Source organism: Heteronotia binoei, chromosome 15 (genome assembly GCF_032191835.1).
Source record: "Heteronotia binoei isolate CCM8104 ecotype False Entrance Well chromosome 15, APGP_CSIRO_Hbin_v1, whole genome shotgun sequence".
NCBI classification, from domain to species: domain Eukaryota; kingdom Metazoa; phylum Chordata; class Lepidosauria; order Squamata; family Gekkonidae; genus Heteronotia; species Heteronotia binoei.
Genome location: NC_083237.1, coordinates 836508 through 851912, shown reverse-complemented (window position 1 = coordinate 851912; position 15405 = coordinate 836508). Strand labels below are relative to the sequence as shown.

Below are 15405 nucleotides of genomic sequence, written 5' to 3'. Positions count from 1 at the left end.
AATGGTCTTAAGGATGCCGCTGGACTCTTGCTGTGGTCTGCTTCGGTGTAAGGCCAGTGTCGTGTGTGTTCATGGGCCTGCCTCTTCCTCTCCCTCTCCTCTGCCACTGCAGGAGGAAGAAGACCTGGAGAACGAGTGGAGCTCCCTGCTGCTGGCCGAAGAAGGCCTGGGGGCAGAGAGGGAGACCAAGGAGCAGCCGGGCAGCAAGGCGGAGCCAGAGACCGAGGAGGCCTCCTGCTACGACCGGGTCACCCGCCTGATGGAGAAGGACCCTGCCTTCCGGCGTGGGCGCCTCCGCTGGCTTCGGCAGGAGCAAGCCCGGCTCCAGAACCTGCAGCAGCAACAGCTTAGCCGCTCCCTGCGCCGCAGCCAGCCGCACGGCACCACGCACGGCAAATTCATCCCCCCCCAGGACTGCAAACTGCGCTTCCCCTTCAAGAGCAACCCCCAGCACCGCTACTCCTGGGGACCCAACTCTGGTTTCATGGTGGGCAGCAGCAGTGAGGAGAAAGAGGGAGGGGCCAGCACGGAGGCTCCTCCCCTGGCCCCCAGCCCCCAGCCGCAGCAGAAGCGGGCAGCCCACCCCGCCCGGCGCAACTCCCTGGAGGGTGGGCACCGGGGCAGGCGCGGCCAGGGCCAGGAGCACTACCAGGCCCGCAAGCACAACTACTACCCCCGCCAGCACCAGCCGTACCCCCAGCACCGGCCCGGCAACCCCGATGGCGACGCCCCACCACGCATGCGGCGGCAGCGCTCAGCGCCCAACCTGAAGCAGGAGCGGGAAAGCACTGTGTGAGGGGGGAGGGGGCAGCTGCTGCTGGACTTGGGCCTCGCCACCTGCAGTGGGCAGCGGGGCGGGGGTGAGGGGAGAGGGGGGTGATGGTGGGTGGAGGAGGAGGAGGGGACACCAAAGATATTAGGTTAGGAAAGCAGGCACAGTTTGCAGAGGCCTTGTGACTGTTGGAGGGAGGGAGCTGGAGACACGGGGCAAGGGGCGAAGGAAGGAGGAGTGTTCAGAGACGTGGGTCTTGGGAAGTCGTGAGGGCTTGTGTGTTGGCAGTCGTAGGGAATCAGGAAGGGGAGGAGACGATCATAATGTCTGGGTAGTAGCCGCTGCTGGAGCCCCCCCCCCCGGTGGGGCAGGCTTAGCTGGTTGTGTGTGTGTGTGTGTGTGTGTGTGTGTTGGGGAGAGGCAGGGTTTCCCCTTGCTGGGGCTGGCATCTTTTCCTTGCTGAGTGTGGCTGCCCTGGGCTGATGCCTCGGCTGTCTAGCTGCTGATGTGTGTCTCTCAGCTGTGGGGGAGGGTATGTGGGTGGCACAGAACCCATTGGGGGGGGGGCGGGACAGCCACTGTGTGGCCCTGATGGGCCGGACTAGACGCAGAGGTCTTTCTGTGCCCAGGAAGGGAGCCAAATACTCCCCCCGCCTTCAAAGCCCTGCTTTTTGTGGGGCTTCTTCTACTTCGGGGCGGGGGGGGGGGGGGACAGCAGTGGGGGGGAAGCCTGCACCTTTCACCCGTCAGTGCTCAGCTCTTCTCTGTTGGGATCCTGCCCATGTGGATGGGATGTGTGGTGAGCCCCCCCCCCCCCCCAGTCGTGCTTGCCCTGCGGCTTCCATCTTGCGGGGGGATGGGGGAGAAGAGAGAGAATCGACCCAGAGTTCTGGTTGCCATCTCTGGGTTTCAACATGCTGTGGGGAGTTGGGAGGGGGTAGGGCCCCCTTCTGGAGCAGCTTTGCTGTGGGTTGGGCAGGACCGGATCTACATGTGTTTCTTTTGGCGGGGGGGGGGGGGGACATTTAAAAAATGACTCCCCCTTATGCACCCATTCTATCTTATGGGCCCATGGACTAGAATGGACTCCATACCCAACTGGGCAGCCCCTCCTGCCGTGGTGCTCCTCTGCCCCTCCCTGGATTTGGCCCTGGGGTTGGGGGCTGTTATGATTCCGGGAGCCCTCCAGCCTGCTCCTGGAGGCTGGCAACCCTGGGGGGAGGGGAGGGGGTCCTTCCTGCCCTGCCCCCTTTGCAGGGGCTCTTGGAGGTGCGCTGGCTGGTTGTGGTTCGTGTGTGGTGCTTCTGGTGTCCTCCTCTGCAGGGGTGGGGGTGGGCCGCCTTTGCCCGCCTCCCCCTCTCTGACTTTGCCCCCATCATGTGGGGCTGCAGAATCCTGTCCAATAAACGCGGCCTGTCTGTGCCTTGGTTGGCTCTCTCCTGTTGCTGCTGCCGCGCTTGTCTTCCTTGGGGGAATGGAGGGCGGGGCGCAAGGCTGGGGCGGGCTCTCCGGCCAGCTGGTGGGGGCTCTGCAACGTGGGCGAGGGCCTCTCCCTGGAGGTTGGGGGCGCAGGCTGCCCTGCCCACCGTGCCTGCAGGAATAGGGAGGTCTGTTCAGCTCTGGGTTGGCCAAGGTTGGAGTAGAGTGGAGCAGACTGGGATGGCTGGCTTGGAAGAAGTGCTGGAGAGCCCCTGGGCGCATCCCGCAGGGGAGGGGGGAAGCACAGGACAGGATTTGCGAGTACGTCCCAGCTTTGTGATGTCCTCCTTCGGCGGTGGGTTCTGGGTTCCGATCCTCGCTGAGGTGCCCCTTCTTGGGTCTGGCCCCCAAAGACAAGGGGGCTCAAAACATCAGCTGTTGGGTTGCAAGAAGACACGTCAGTCCCCTGGTTGCTGCGTTGGGCTCACCGTGCAAGAAGAGCTGGTCGGGACGGGTGTTCCGTGAAATTGGTGAGACACAGGAGGCCTGGGAGATAAAAGGCCGGCAGGCCTTCAGTCAGATGGGGAGTGAGTTCACTGCTGCTGGGAGTGGTGGCGGCTGCAAGAGGAGACGAGCTGCGTTTTTGGAGCAGAGGTCCGGGTGGGCCCCCATGTCGGTCTGAGGCTGCAGGCCGATGTTTGAGCGCAGGGGCACTTTTAAGACCAACCAAGTTTTAGTCAAGGCGGGAGCTTCCCTGCGCACGCTCACTTCCTCAGGTACAAGGAAGTGGAACATCTTGGTAGAGGCTGAGCAGCAAATTAGCATACAACATCATGAAGATAATAGAGTTGGAAGGGGCCTCCAGGGTCATCTAGTCCAACCCCCTGCACAATGCAGGAAATTCAGCAGCCCCTCCCCCATGCACAAACCACCAGTCACTCCTGCTCTGTGGGGGAGGGGGGAGCTCCAGCATCTCTGGCCAGACTAGGCTGGGCTGAATTTAGCATCAACAGTGAGATAAGCAATCAATATCCCTGTTAAGTGTGTGTGTGGGGGGGTATGAACATATGAAGCTGCCTTATACTGAATCAGACCCTTGGTCCATCGAAGTCAGTCTTGTCTTCTCAGACTGGCAGCGGCTCTCCAGGGTCTCAAGCTGAGGTTTTTCACACCTATTTGCCTGGACCCTTTTTTGGCGATGCCAGGGATGGAACCTGGGACCTTCTGCTTACCAAGCAGATGCTCTACCACTGAGCCACTGTCCCTCCCCTGAGTGTTGTAATAGCTTGTAATTCAACAGCTTCCCTTTCCTGAAGTTCCCTTGCAGCAAAACTTTGAGGTCACCCATTGAATGTCCTGGAAGGTTTTTCTTCTGGTTTCTCAGTCTTCTGATTCCTGGTGTCAGATTTGTGTCCAGCGGTTGGTGCTTGGGGGTCACGATGGGAGGAGTTCCAGCCCCCTGGCTTTTGGCCCCTGTGTGACGCTTGGACTGGAGGGGCATGAGCCAACATGGCTGTTCTTATGTTCTTATTAGCATCTATCTGAAGAAGTGTGCCTGCCCCTCTACCCAACTTGTTGGTCTTGAAGGTGCCCTTGGAGCCACCCGTTGTTCTTCACCAGCAGCTTCTGCTGACATACAAAACTGGACACTGAGCAAGAGCTCCATGCAATAGGGCCAGACAAAACCATGCAGCTGCGGAGCCTTGTGAGCGGCTGCATCAATTCGCTTACTCCGGGGCCATTTTTCCTGAGCTAAGAAAATGTGAGCTGCAGGCTAAGAAACTGAGCTAGCTCACACTAACTCGGAGGGAACACTGATTAGGAGAGGAGCAGGCTGCTGGGCTGCTCAGCGGCCCCGGGGCTTTTCCTTGGCCAGTCTCGCGGCGATCTCGGGCTCCGGCCAGCGGGAGGGGAGGGGAGGGCGGTGCAGCCGGGGAGGCAGCAAAAACTCCCTGCGCGCGCCGAGGGAGCGAGAGGCGGCCCCGTTGAAAGCAAAGAGGGCGGCGCTTCCTAGACTAGGCCCCCCTCTTGATCCCCGCAGCAGCCCTGCCAGGTAGGCCCGTTGCCACAAGGACGCCTGGAAGCAGAGCAGGCGCTTGCATTTCCTCCCCCCCCCCCGCAGAATCTGGCTGGAGCCCTCCTCGGAGGGGGCGGGTCTTCGATCCCACGCGAGCCAGGCTCCGCCCCTCGGTCTCAGCAGTGCCCGCCCTTGGCTCCGCCTCTGCCGCTCCCCATTGGCTGAGTTCCAACAGGCGCACGCCCCCGCGGCGTTCCATCTCCGGGAGGTCCCGCCTACCGCGCTCCAGGATTGGTGGAAGTCCTTCGGCAGTAACGTCACTCGCGGCTGCAGAGTCCAGTCCCAGGCGAGCCCCGCCCCCCAGTGGGGAAAAGGCGGTCGAATTGGGGGCCGCGGGAGCGGGGCCTCGGCACCCCCCCACGGGCTCCCTCCCCCCAGTCGTGCCTGCCTGGCTTTGGGGCCGGGAAGGAGCCTCTGGAGCGGGCTGGCGCCCTCTGCTCAGTCCTGGGACGGACACGGCCTGGGTGGGGGTGGCCCCGAGGAGGCTGCGGCTCAACGGCGGGCTTCTGGCGCCTCCAGAGGGCGTCACTGGCCCGGAGACCTCCTCAGCCCCCTCCCTCGGGTTGATTCATTTATTTAGACTATTTATATTCCGCCCTATCCCAGGAAGGGCTCAGGGCGGATAACAACGTTATAAAAACAGTAAAAATAACAATTAAAACACGTATCAATAAAACAGTACAATAAACAGTTATAGGGGGTGACTCAGTTGGGCACATGTTATATAGATTAAGAGAAAGTTTAATATTACAGCAGAGATGGAAGCGCAGCATAGGGCCAGCCCATGGAATGGATGGAACACCGATAGAGTAGGACGCCCGCTGCCTCAACTAAAGGCCCGGTGAGGGAACAGTTCCATGAGGGCCCGGATCTCCAAGGGGAGCTGATTCCGCCAGGCTGGAGCCAATGTGGAAAAGGCCCTGGCGCTAGTTGAGGCAAGACGGACCTCGCTCAGGCCGGGGAGCTGCGGTTGGGCAACCTGGGCTCCCCCTCCGATAGGAAGAAGTCCGGGGGCTGGAAGCAGAGGCCTTGGAGCCCCAGAAGTCGGCTGTCACTTGGCAGCCCTTCTCGACCCCACGGGGTTCGCCTGGCTGGATCATGCTGGCTTCTAAGGGCGGGAGTCCGCGCAGCACGTCTGAATGTACGGCGCGTGTCTAAACATCGGCGTGGCTCCCCGCCAGAGCAGCGGGACACTGGCGAGTTCAGGCCCCCAGCTTGTGGGGCAGGTTCCCTCCCCGTGGCTCTCTGCACGTGCTCGGAGGCGGCCTTGCCCGGGACCAGTCCCCCCCGCCCCTCCCCTCCCGCCCGCCCCCTTGGAGGCGGCTGCCGCCTCCCGCCCGCCCTCTCCCCCCTGGCGCCCGCCCTCCAGCAGCTGCCTTGGACAGTCGGCGCGGCGCGCAGGCAGACAGGAGCAGCTGGGAGCCCGGCTCGTCGTCCGCCCCGTCCAGCCCAGCCCAGCGCAGCGCCCCGATGGAGCCGCCCGCCCTCGTCCCTCTGCTGCTGCTGCTGCTGCGCCTGAGCCGGGCCCAGGAGACCCCCCGGGCCGCTGCCCCCTCCGGCAACCACTCCAGGTACCCGCCCGCCGCCGCCCCCTCCTCCTCCGACGGCAGCCCCCCGCCCCAGCGCCCCCGGGGAGCCCCAGCCCCCCGCCCAGAGCCCCGGCCGCCCCCTCGGGCCCCTCCGCGCTGCAGCCGCCGCACATCTGGAAGGGCTTAGGGGGGCGGGAGCTGCGCCAGCTGCCAGCAGCCCAGACGCCGAGCGGATTCCCGGAATTCTTGGAAGGAAGGGCGGGCGGGCGGGGGCGGCCCCAGCTACTGGGCGGGAGGAGGGGAGGGGAGGGGGCGGGCGGGCGGGCGGCCCTCGAGGCTTCGCTCCTCTCGCGGAGACCTGGGCAGGGACCCTCCCAGCCGGCCCCTCCCTCCCTCCCTCCCGCTTTCTCCCTCTGTCTGCCCAGGCCTGTCTTCCTCTGCGGGGGCGACCACACCGGAGACACCGGCTACATCGCCAGCGAGGGCTTCCCGGCCCACTACCCCCCCAGCAAGACCTGCACCTGGACCATCACGGTAACTAGCAGCCGCTTCCAACCGCGCTTGTGAGCACTGCTTGGCTTTTCTGGCTGAGAATCCTAAAGAACTCTGTGTGTTAGGGTTTGTAGAATCTTTCGGGCTCAAGTGCCGTGTTCTACTGGAGAAAGTTTTTCTTCCAGACGTTTCGTTCTCAGCTGCGGAGAACATCCTCAGTGGCGTTGCAGCCGGAGCAGGCGCTCTGACCTTCTTGGCTGTGCATTGAGTGGGGCCAGGGCTGCTGGAGAGCTGCTATTTCTAGGCTGGAGGGGGTGTGGTGAAAGGGCAATTGGTTTGTGGATGTGCCCATTGTTTGGTGGGGCTTCTTGGAAGGGTAGTGATAAGGAGACTGGCTGTCTGGAAGGAAAACTTTCTCCAGTAGAACACGGCACTTGAGCCCGAAAGATTCTACAAACCCTAATGATGTTACCAGCTGTGAGAACCTGAAATCTTTGATAACTCTGTGTGTGCTCAGAAGCGCTCTGCCAAGAGGGTTGTGGGCGCATCCCTGCACTGGGCCTGCGGGGGCTAAAGGAATCTCTCCGGAGCCCGGCAGAGAGGAGCAGAATCCCGATTCCGGAGGGAGATTGCGGAGAGAGAGGAACCTGGTCACGGCTGCATCGGACCTGAGATGACTTCCATGGGTGCCTCCACACCTCGTTAAGTCATGCGCTTTGCAGCTGGAGTTTTCCTATGCAAAACAGCAGAAATCGAGTTGCAAAACTTGGTGCCGTGTGGAGGCAGCCCATGAGTCAAGGAGCCCCCCGCCGCCCCCCAGGATAAGGTTCTGGATGAGGGCCCAGCTGCAAGCCCCGGGGCCGCCTCAGATCTCCCAAGCGAAGCAGGGCTGACTCGGCTGGGATGGGCGACCTCCCAGGAATACCAGAGTGGGGAGGCAGAGGCAGGCTGGATCATGGCCTCCAGGCACAGAGGCACAAATACGGACACGCACAAGGCAAAAAAAAACCCCTTGTCTGCACACAAGGGGAGAAGCACACTTTATTTTGTTCTCCGTCTTAAAATGTTGTGTGATGTGGGGGGGGGGGGCTGAGAATGAGGGAGCCCCCCCGCTGGGGAGGAGTCTGGAGGGGGGTTTCGGGTCCCTCGGGGCAGCCTGAGCAGCCGGGCGCTGCCCGCTCCCCTTTGGGCCGCAGGTGCCGGAGGGGCAGGTGGTGATGCTCTCCTTCCGCGTCTTCGACCTGGAGCCGGACCCGGTCTGCCGCTACGACTACCTGGACGTCTACAACGGGCACCAGGCGGTGGAGGGGCAGCGCCTGGGCCGCTTCTGCGGCACCTTCCGGCCCGGGGCCATCCTCTCCACCGGCAACCGCATGGCCCTGCGCATGGTCTCCGACGAGGGCTCCGGCGGGCGCGGCTTCCTCGTCTGGTTCAGCGGCGGCCTCCCGCACGTCAACGGTGAGCCCGGGGGGGGGGGGGGGAGGGAGGGGGCGGCTCCGCTTCACGGCTCCCCCCGCCTCGCCCCTGCACAGCTGCCCCGGGAATGCCTTGAGCGCCCCGCATCCAGCCTCTTTGCTGGAGAAGCCGCCAGCGCCGCTTCGGGGGGGGCGGGGGGGGCTCGAGGGCTGGCGAAACCCCTCCGGGGCCCGTCCTGCTTCGGTCGTGGGAGAGTCGCCTCCCCAGAGCCGCCGCCTGCCCCTCCCTCGCCTTTGCGAGAGACCAGGCCCTGGGCCAGGAGGAGGGCGGCCCCCTCCCGTCTCAGGCTGCTGCCAGCCCCCGCGCCCACGTCTCTCTCCCGGGCAGAACTCCTGGGGCTTCTGGCGGGACTGCTGAGATGCCCCCCCTGCAGTTTGTATAGCTGCAACTGGGGGGCTCTTGGCAGAGTGGGGGGGGGGGAGGCTAGGGGGAGCTGCGGGCCCTGCCGCCGTGGGTGGGGGCAGGGCGGGGCTTGTGAAGTTGCGGCCCCCGAAGGCCCCCTCCCTCCTGCTCGCGGCCAGGCGACCCCCCCCCCCCCGTCTCCTCGCAGCCCGTCATTAGCCAGAGCTCTGTGGTCGTCCAAATTGCTGTTTTGCTGAGCAGGCTTCTCTTTGCCTTGGGGCCTGAGCCCCCCCCCTCCAGAGGCCCAGCAGCGCCCCCACCCCCGCCAGAAGAGGCCAGCTCAGCCCCCCCCGCAGGCCGGCCGGCCACTGGTGTCCAACAGGGAGGAGGGCGGAGCGGGCGGGGGTTTGGTTTGGCGCTCCCCGGCCCGGGCAAGCAAGAGCCCAGCGGACTCCTTCAGGCCAGGCGGGCCTAGCTAGGGAGGCCTGCGGGGAAGCAAGAGGCCAGCGCCATTGGCCGGGGGGGCGGCAGCCTGGAGCTCCGCGCTCTTTGGCGCCTGGGCTGTGCGGGGCCTGGCTGCGCGCGGCGGCAGAAGGTGTGCGAGGCGTGGCGCGGGCTCTTCCTTGGGATGCGGGAACGAGGCCCCGCGGTGGGGGGGGGGGATCTGCAGGCGGCGCCTCGGGAAGGGCAGCCAGTTGCACGTTCCCGGCCAGTGTGCTCCCCTGCGGAGGACTCCTGCTGCCTTCGGCTTCGTGTGCGGGCTGAGAGGGAGCGCGCCCCGGGTTGCCCCGCCGGCCTCCTTCCTGCACAGCCGCAGGGCGTCCTCTCCCGGGCCGGGGCAGAAGGGGCGGGGATGCCCTGACGGGGCTCTCTTCCTTGCCGGCTGCAGAGAACCAGTTCTGTGGGGGGAAGCTGGAGAAGCCGCAGGGCAGCCTCAGGACCCCCAACTGGCCCGAGAGCGACTACCCGGCCGGCATCAGCTGCTCGTGGCACATCCTGGCGCCGAAGGACAAGGTAAGCGCGGCCGCTGCCTCCGGGCCGCGGGGCGGGGGGGGGGGCGGGGGGCGGGGCCGCGGACTCCAGCTCTGCCCCCCCCGCAGGTGATCGCCTTGACCTTCGGGAAGTTCGACGTGGAGCCCGACACCTACTGCCGCTACGACTACGTGGCCGTCTTCAATGGGGCCGACCGGGACGACTCGCGGCGGATCGGCAAGTTCTGCGGGGACCTCTCGCCCAGGTACCCCCCCAGGCAAGGAGGGGGGAGGGAGGGAGAGGGGTGGGGGGGCTGGCGGGCCGGGCATGGGGGGGGGGGCTGGGGCCTGGGCGGGAGAAGCGGCCTCAGGCCCTCCTCGGTCTCTCCCCCCCCCAGCCCGGTCTACTCGGAGGGCAACGAGCTGCTGGTCCAGTTCGTCTCGGACCTGAGCGTCACGGCCGACGGCTTCTCCGCCTCCTACGTGGTGCAGAGCCGCAACGAGCTGGCGGCCAAAGGCGGCGGCGGCGACGAGGACGTTTCCAAGCCCCCCAGCCGCGTCTTCCCGGGCACCAAGCCCGCCCCGCCCGGCCCCAGGCCTGCCCCGCCCAAGCCCAAGCCCCCCCACCAAGCCCGCCGGGCGCCCCAAGCAGCCCCCCGCCCGCAAGCCCAAGCCCAGCGGCGGCCCCGCGCCCACCGCCCCCAGCCCCGGTAAGAGAGGGCCCTGCGGGAGGGGGGGAGGTGGGGGGCGGCGGGGCCTGGAGGGACTACTAAGGGGCTGCTCGCATGCAGGTGACGTCACGTGCCCCCAGCAGTGCCGCCGGACCGGGACCCTCCAGAGCAACTTCTGCGCCAACGACTTTGGTGAGGAGTTTGTGCCTCCGTGCGGGGGTCTTGCGGGGGGGGGAGGCTGCTCCAGATGCTGGCCTTTGAACTCCTAGGGCGGCAGGGGAGGGCAGGGCAGGCATGGATGGGATGGGATGGGCCGCCCCCAATTCTGCCAGAGGGGGTGGCTGCAGCCCCCAGGAGAGAGGCCCCCCTCCTCCGTCGGGCATCCCGGCAGGGGGTGGGTGGGTCCGGTGCGGTCCCTTGACGGCACCCTCCTCTCCTTCCCTCCTCTCCTCTCCTCCCTCTTTTCTCCTCCCCTCCCCTCCCCACTCCTCCCCTCCCTTCTCCTCCTCCCCCCTCGCCTCCCTTCTCCCTCTCCTCTGCTCTCCTCTCCCTCTTCTCTCCTCTCCTCCCCCTCCTCCCCTCTCTTCTCCTCCCCTCCCCTCTCCTCTTCGCCCTCTCCTCTCCTCCCTCTCCCCGGGCTGGGGCAGTGATCGCGGGGACTGTGAAGGCGGCGATGCGAGGCGCGGGGACGCGAGTGACCGCCACCGTCCTGCTGAGCCACACCTACAAGGCGGGCAGCCTGAGTCTCCCGGCCCCGGGAAGCGACGCCCTCCTCCGCCTGGAAGTGCCCTGCAGACAGTGCCCCCTCCTCAAGAAAGGTGCGTGCCTCTCCTCCCCTCCGCTACCGGGGTGGGGCTCCAGAAGGGCGGGGTGGCGCCCGGGCGAAGTTCTCCCCGAGCTCCAGCTTGTCCCCCCCCCCCCAAATTAGCTGGAGAAAAAGAGCCCCTGGGGGGCGGCGGGGGCAGGGCCTGGGTGGGCCTGAAGGGGGCGCCCTCTCTGGAGCTGCCGTCCTCGGTGTCCTTGCAGGTGCCAGCTACGTCTTCATGGGGCAGGCGGGAGAGGCGGGCCAGGGCCTCCTGTTGCCCAGCAGCTTCGTGGTTCCCTTCCGGCCGCAGCAGCAGCAGCTCCTGACCGCCTTCAGCAAGCGCCTCTGCCCCCCCGCCGCCGCCGCCCCCCCGGCCAGGAGCCGCGCCTGAGACGCCCCGCGCCCCCCCCCCCAATAAAAGGCGGAAAAGAAGCGCGCTCTCGCTCTCTCTCTCTCTCGGGGCTGCAGGGGGGGCCCGGAGGGGGGCTCCGTCCAGCGGGCCCCAAGGCGGGACGCCCCCAGGCTGCTGCTGGCACACGCCAATCCTCAGCCGCGCCGCGGTTCGTCCAGGGCAGCCCCGGGTGCCTCCCGCGCCACCGCTTGGCCCTTGATGGCAGGAGGTGCCCCCGGCTGGCCCAGGCGAGGAGGAAGCAGCGGAGGGGCGCCGAGGCGGGGGAAGGGTCTCCGCGGGTCCCCTCTGCCGCCCAAGCTGCCCCCCTCTCCCCAGCGCCAGTCCCCGAGGAAAGTCCCCGCCAGGGCGCTTGGAGCGAGCGGGAGAGTCCCGGGGCCTTCCGAGGGACGGGCGGGGGGCAGGAGAGGGCTGCCGTAAACCCCGTGGAGGGAGCCCCCCAGCCTGGCTTGCGAATGATCTCCTCGTGTGCCCTGCAGGCCCCTCCCCAAAGCGCCTTGGCCAAAGCTGCGGGGGGGGGGTCCCATGGGCCGGTGCTTCCTCGGGCTGCGTGTTCCTCTGGCCCCCTCCCCTCTTCCAGCAGCAGCGTTCGCGCCCCCCGCCCAGCCCTCTCCAGAAGCGCCTCCAGGCGCAGCCCCTGCCCGCGCCCCATGGACAGGCCGCAAGAGTCCCTCCCAGCGGGGCCCTCCGCACCGTTCCCAAGGGCAGGGGGTCGGTGTGGGGCGCCATGAGGGCGGGCACTGGTGCTCAGGGGAGGGGGCGCCTTGAGTGGCCGGCAGAGGTGTGGGGGCGTCCTCCTGCGAGGGAGGGAGCCAGCAGCAGCACAGGCGCCACCCCCAGTCAGTCCCCGCGAGGCCTCTGCTGCCTGCAGCCCTCCGGCACATGACCGCAGGTGCCGCCTGATCCCGGCCGGCCAGGCCTCCCCCAGTCCCAGCAGCCTCACCTGGGCCACCTAAAGCCGCGGCCCCTCCCGCTCAGCGGTGGCGACCCTCGGCAGTGGGGCTGGGGGGCCTCGGGAGAGTTGGTGCCGCGCGCCCCCTGGCGGCGGCTGGGCCACGCGTCCGGCGGCTCCTCTCCTGGGGGGGAGGCGAGGCGAGGGGGGGGGGGCACACGCAGCTGTCCCAAAGCGACCGCGGGGCTGGGGAGGGGAGGGGAGGGGAGCGCAGGTGGGCCCGTCCATCGCCAGAGCGCGAGCGCCTGCCTGCCCTTCTTGCGCCTCCCCCCCTCTCCAGCCGGGCTGTGCCTAAAAATAGTCAGCGGGGGGGGGGGGGGGCGGGAGCGGCAAGGGCGGCCCCTCTCCAGCCAGGGCTCCGGCCCTTTGCCCGCTGCACCCTCCCCACCCCCCCCCCGGCTGGCCGGGCCGCCGCCTGGCGCGCTGGGCTCTCGGGCGGGCGGCTTTGGGGGCTGGGGGCGGGGCTGGGCGGGGCCTTCGTGCTGCGCGGGCGCTGAGCCGGCGCGCAAAGCCGCACCTGCAGCGGGCGGGGCGGGGCTGAGGCGAGCGCAGGGAGGGGGGGGGAGCCGCGCATCCTCTGCAGCCTGCCCTCCCCCCCCCCCCCGCCGAGGCCGCGGCCGCTTTTCTGCAGCATCCCGGCCAGAAGCGGCGCTCTCCCGCGCCCCGCCCGCCCGCCCGCCAGCCCAGCGGCACCTGCTCCTCGCGGCGGGGCAGGCCGAAGCAGAGCGCGGGCAGCTGGGAGGCCGGGGGATGGGCGCGGCGGGCCGGCGGGCGGCGGGGGCGCTGCTGCTGCGCTCCAGCGAGGTGCCGGCGAGCGTGGCGGAGAGCTTCATCCTGAGCGGCTACCGGTGCCCGGGCTCCACCTTCGCGCAGTGCCTGGCCTCGGCCTTCCAGCCCACCAACGAGACGGGCAACTTCTGGACGCACTTCGTGGCCGTCTTCATCTTCGCCTTCCGCGTGGCGGAGCAGTTCTGGGGCGAGGGCGCGGGCCTGCTGGAGCCCTTCTACTACCCCCTGTGGAGCTACTGCCTGGGCGTGGGCGGCCTGCTGGTGGCCAGCAGCATGGCGCACCTCTTCAACTCCATGTCGCTGCTCATGCGCGAGGTGTGCTTCTACATCGACTACGGCACCATCAGCGCCTACACCGTGGGCTCCTCCTTGGCCTACTTCTACTACATCCACCCGGCGCCCGCCGGCGGCGCCTCCAACCTCTCCTCGGGCCCCTGGCTGGGCAGGGAGGGCGCCGGCGGGCTCGGGGCGCTGCTGGGCGGCTGGTTCGAGGCCCTGTACGTGCCCTCGGCGTGCCTCGTCGCCCTCTTCTGCACCCTGGCCTGCTGCAGCAGCCGCCACCAGTGGCCGCGCCACCGCTACCTCATCCGCACGCTCGTCTTCCTGCTGCCCTTCGCCGTGGTCTCCATCCCGGTCTTCCACAAGCTGTGGCGGGTGGGCGGCGGCCAGGGCACGGGGCGCTTCTTCCTGCGGCACTGCTGCTGGCTGCTGGCCTCCGGGCTCTTCAACGTCAGCAAGATCCCCGAGCGCCTCAGCCCGGGCAAGTTCGACATCTGGGGCCACAGCCACCAGTGGTTCCACTGCTGCACCTTCATGAGCATCCTGGACGAGCTCCACATGATCCGCGGCGAGATCCGGGAGCTGGGCGCCGCCCCCCCGCCGCTGCCCAGAGCGCCCACCTTCCTCTCCACCTTCGGCGTGATGCTCTGCTTGCTCCTGCTTCTGGCCACCATCGTCGGCTGCTTTGGCGCCCGGGCCTACGCCACGCAGCAGCGCAGCCAGCGCAGGAAGGGGGACTGAGGGCGCCGGCGGGCACTGCGGGTCTGCGAAGCGCGGCTGCTCCCGGACCTTGCAGGGGGACGCGGGCTGCATGCAGTGGAGGAGGATGACACGGCGACGCGCTCCCTGCCCAGCCAAGGGCCTGGTGGGCGAGGCAGCCAGGAGGTGGCCAGGATCTCGGCGCCCCTGTCCCAGCAGGGAGCGGAAGGAGAGGGAGACTGCGGCGGCAGGGCTGATTTCCCAGCATGCAAATCCGTGGGCCTTGTGTGGGGAAAGCAGCCAGGCTAGATTTCCATTTGGGTTCGGTAGGCACGCTGTGTGCTGGGGGAGGAGGGAGGTTCCACTGCGGAGCCAGGCTGCAGGGGCTTCCGGGAAGGACGACGGGGTCGAGCAGAGGGAGGGAGGCAGCTCCTCAGCAGTAAGAGCTGGCCTGCCTTCTGGGAGACTGCGAGCAGGCCAGGGGGCCACTCGGCTCGGCAGCAACTGTGGTAGTTCTCCCCCACCCCCTCCCCAGTCCTGCTTCCCTTCCCCGATCCTTCCTTCTAGACTTCTCTTTAAAAGGTCTTCTGACAAAGCCCCTGCCTCTCTCTCAGCCCCCTTCCCACCCCCCCACCCCGCATCATTCCCAGGCTCACAGTCGTTTTTAATTCTTCCTAAATATATACATGCACACATGGCGTTGTTGGGCTTAATGCATAAAAATAGGGGATGGGGGAGGGGGGAGCTGCGGTAAAAATAGCCCCAGTGGAAACTTGTGCTTGCTGTTACCTCCGGACCGACCCCACCAAAGGGCCACTTGACTGGCCTCTTCCCTGCCCCTTTGGCCAGAAGGACATTTCCCCTCCCCTCCCCCAGAGGGAAATTGAGGTCAGCGTCCTGCCATGTGACAGCTGCTGGAGGTGAGGAAGACAAGCAGGCGGGGCAAACCGGATCATCCCTTGCCGCTCCCTCCCTGCACACCCATGCAGCCTGGCTCCTCAGTGCAATTTGTTGTTGTCTTTAAGTGGAGGCGCAGGCGGTCCACGAGGAAGTGTCTGCCTTTGAGCATGTGTGGAGTGCTTTTGGGTCCCCGGGGGGTGCTGTGGCCTGGCACTGTCCAGAAGGGCTGCCCTGCTCTTGTGTCCAGCCCCCCTCTTCTTTCAAAAAATGACAAAGACAGCATCACTTTTGGCTTCTTTCAGGCTGGGCTGGGACATCAAATGCTGGGGTTATCCTGTCTGTCTAAGGACCTTCAAGTGCGTAGGCTCAGACTGTGACTCTTCTGCACCTCGGGGCTCTTCTTCCCATTCCCCAGGGCAAAGCCAAGGGCCTGGCATCAGGACCCCAAGAAGACGCCCGGCACAATTCCAGCTCTTCTTGGTTCATTGCTCAAAGCAGATGCTTCTGGCTGGGAGGTGGGGTCAAATGGGAGCCCTGGCCCTGGCGGGTCCCAAGAGAGAGCCTGGCTCTCTTTTCCTGCAGCCCCAGAGCTTCCTTCACCTCTCCTCTACACTGGGGACCTGGCTTCCCTGGCAAGGGACTGCCTGTGTTTCTGAGTCCAGACAATGGCCTGTAGGGAGGGGTTCTTGAATGCCTACACCTCCCCCCCTCCCCCCCCCCCCCGGCAGCTGGCTCTTCTCCAGTTGTACCTGAGCCCTCCACTGGAGCATTTCTGACTGGACCCAAGAAGGTCCACGGGCAAAGGAAACGTTTTGGCCCAGGA

At 66.8% G+C, this 15405-nt stretch overlaps 3 protein-coding genes across 3 annotated transcripts in view; all 3 read left to right on the top strand.

Moving 5' to 3' along the window:
* Positions 1-802, top strand: part of KIF1C (kinesin family member 1C) — a 45369-nt gene extending 44567 nt beyond the window's left edge. Inside the window, exon 22 of the mRNA XM_060255588.1 lies at positions 113-802. Coding sequence (XP_060111571.1) covers positions 113-796 — 684 coding nt within the window. The 3' untranslated portion in view covers positions 797-802. The remainder of the gene's footprint in view (positions 1-112) is intronic.
* A 4878-nt stretch (positions 803-5680) lies between these two features.
* On the top strand, positions 5681-10945 carry PCOLCE (procollagen C-endopeptidase enhancer). The gene is given in 10 exon segments (XM_060256475.1): positions 5681-5839; positions 6223-6331; positions 7486-7747; positions 8997-9121; positions 9208-9344; positions 9477-9696; positions 9698-9788; positions 9870-9941; positions 10397-10567; positions 10776-10945. Coding segments are annotated over 10 exon segments (1458 nt in total). The 5' UTR covers positions 5681-5738.
* Positions 10946-12665: 1720 nt separating this feature from the next.
* LOC132584570 (membrane progestin receptor epsilon-like) lies at positions 12666-13724 on the top strand. The gene has a single exon (XM_060256474.1). It carries the CDS (start codon positions 12666-12668, stop codon positions 13722-13724), a length of 1059 nt encoding a protein of 352 aa, XP_060112457.1.
* The last annotated feature ends 1681 nt before the right edge of the window (positions 13725-15405 follow it).

Coding starts and splice junctions, on each gene's coding strand:
- LOC132584570 (XM_060256474.1), top strand. CDS start 12,666: ATGGGCGCGGCGGGCCGGCGGGCGGCGGGGGCGCTGCTGCTGCGCTCC.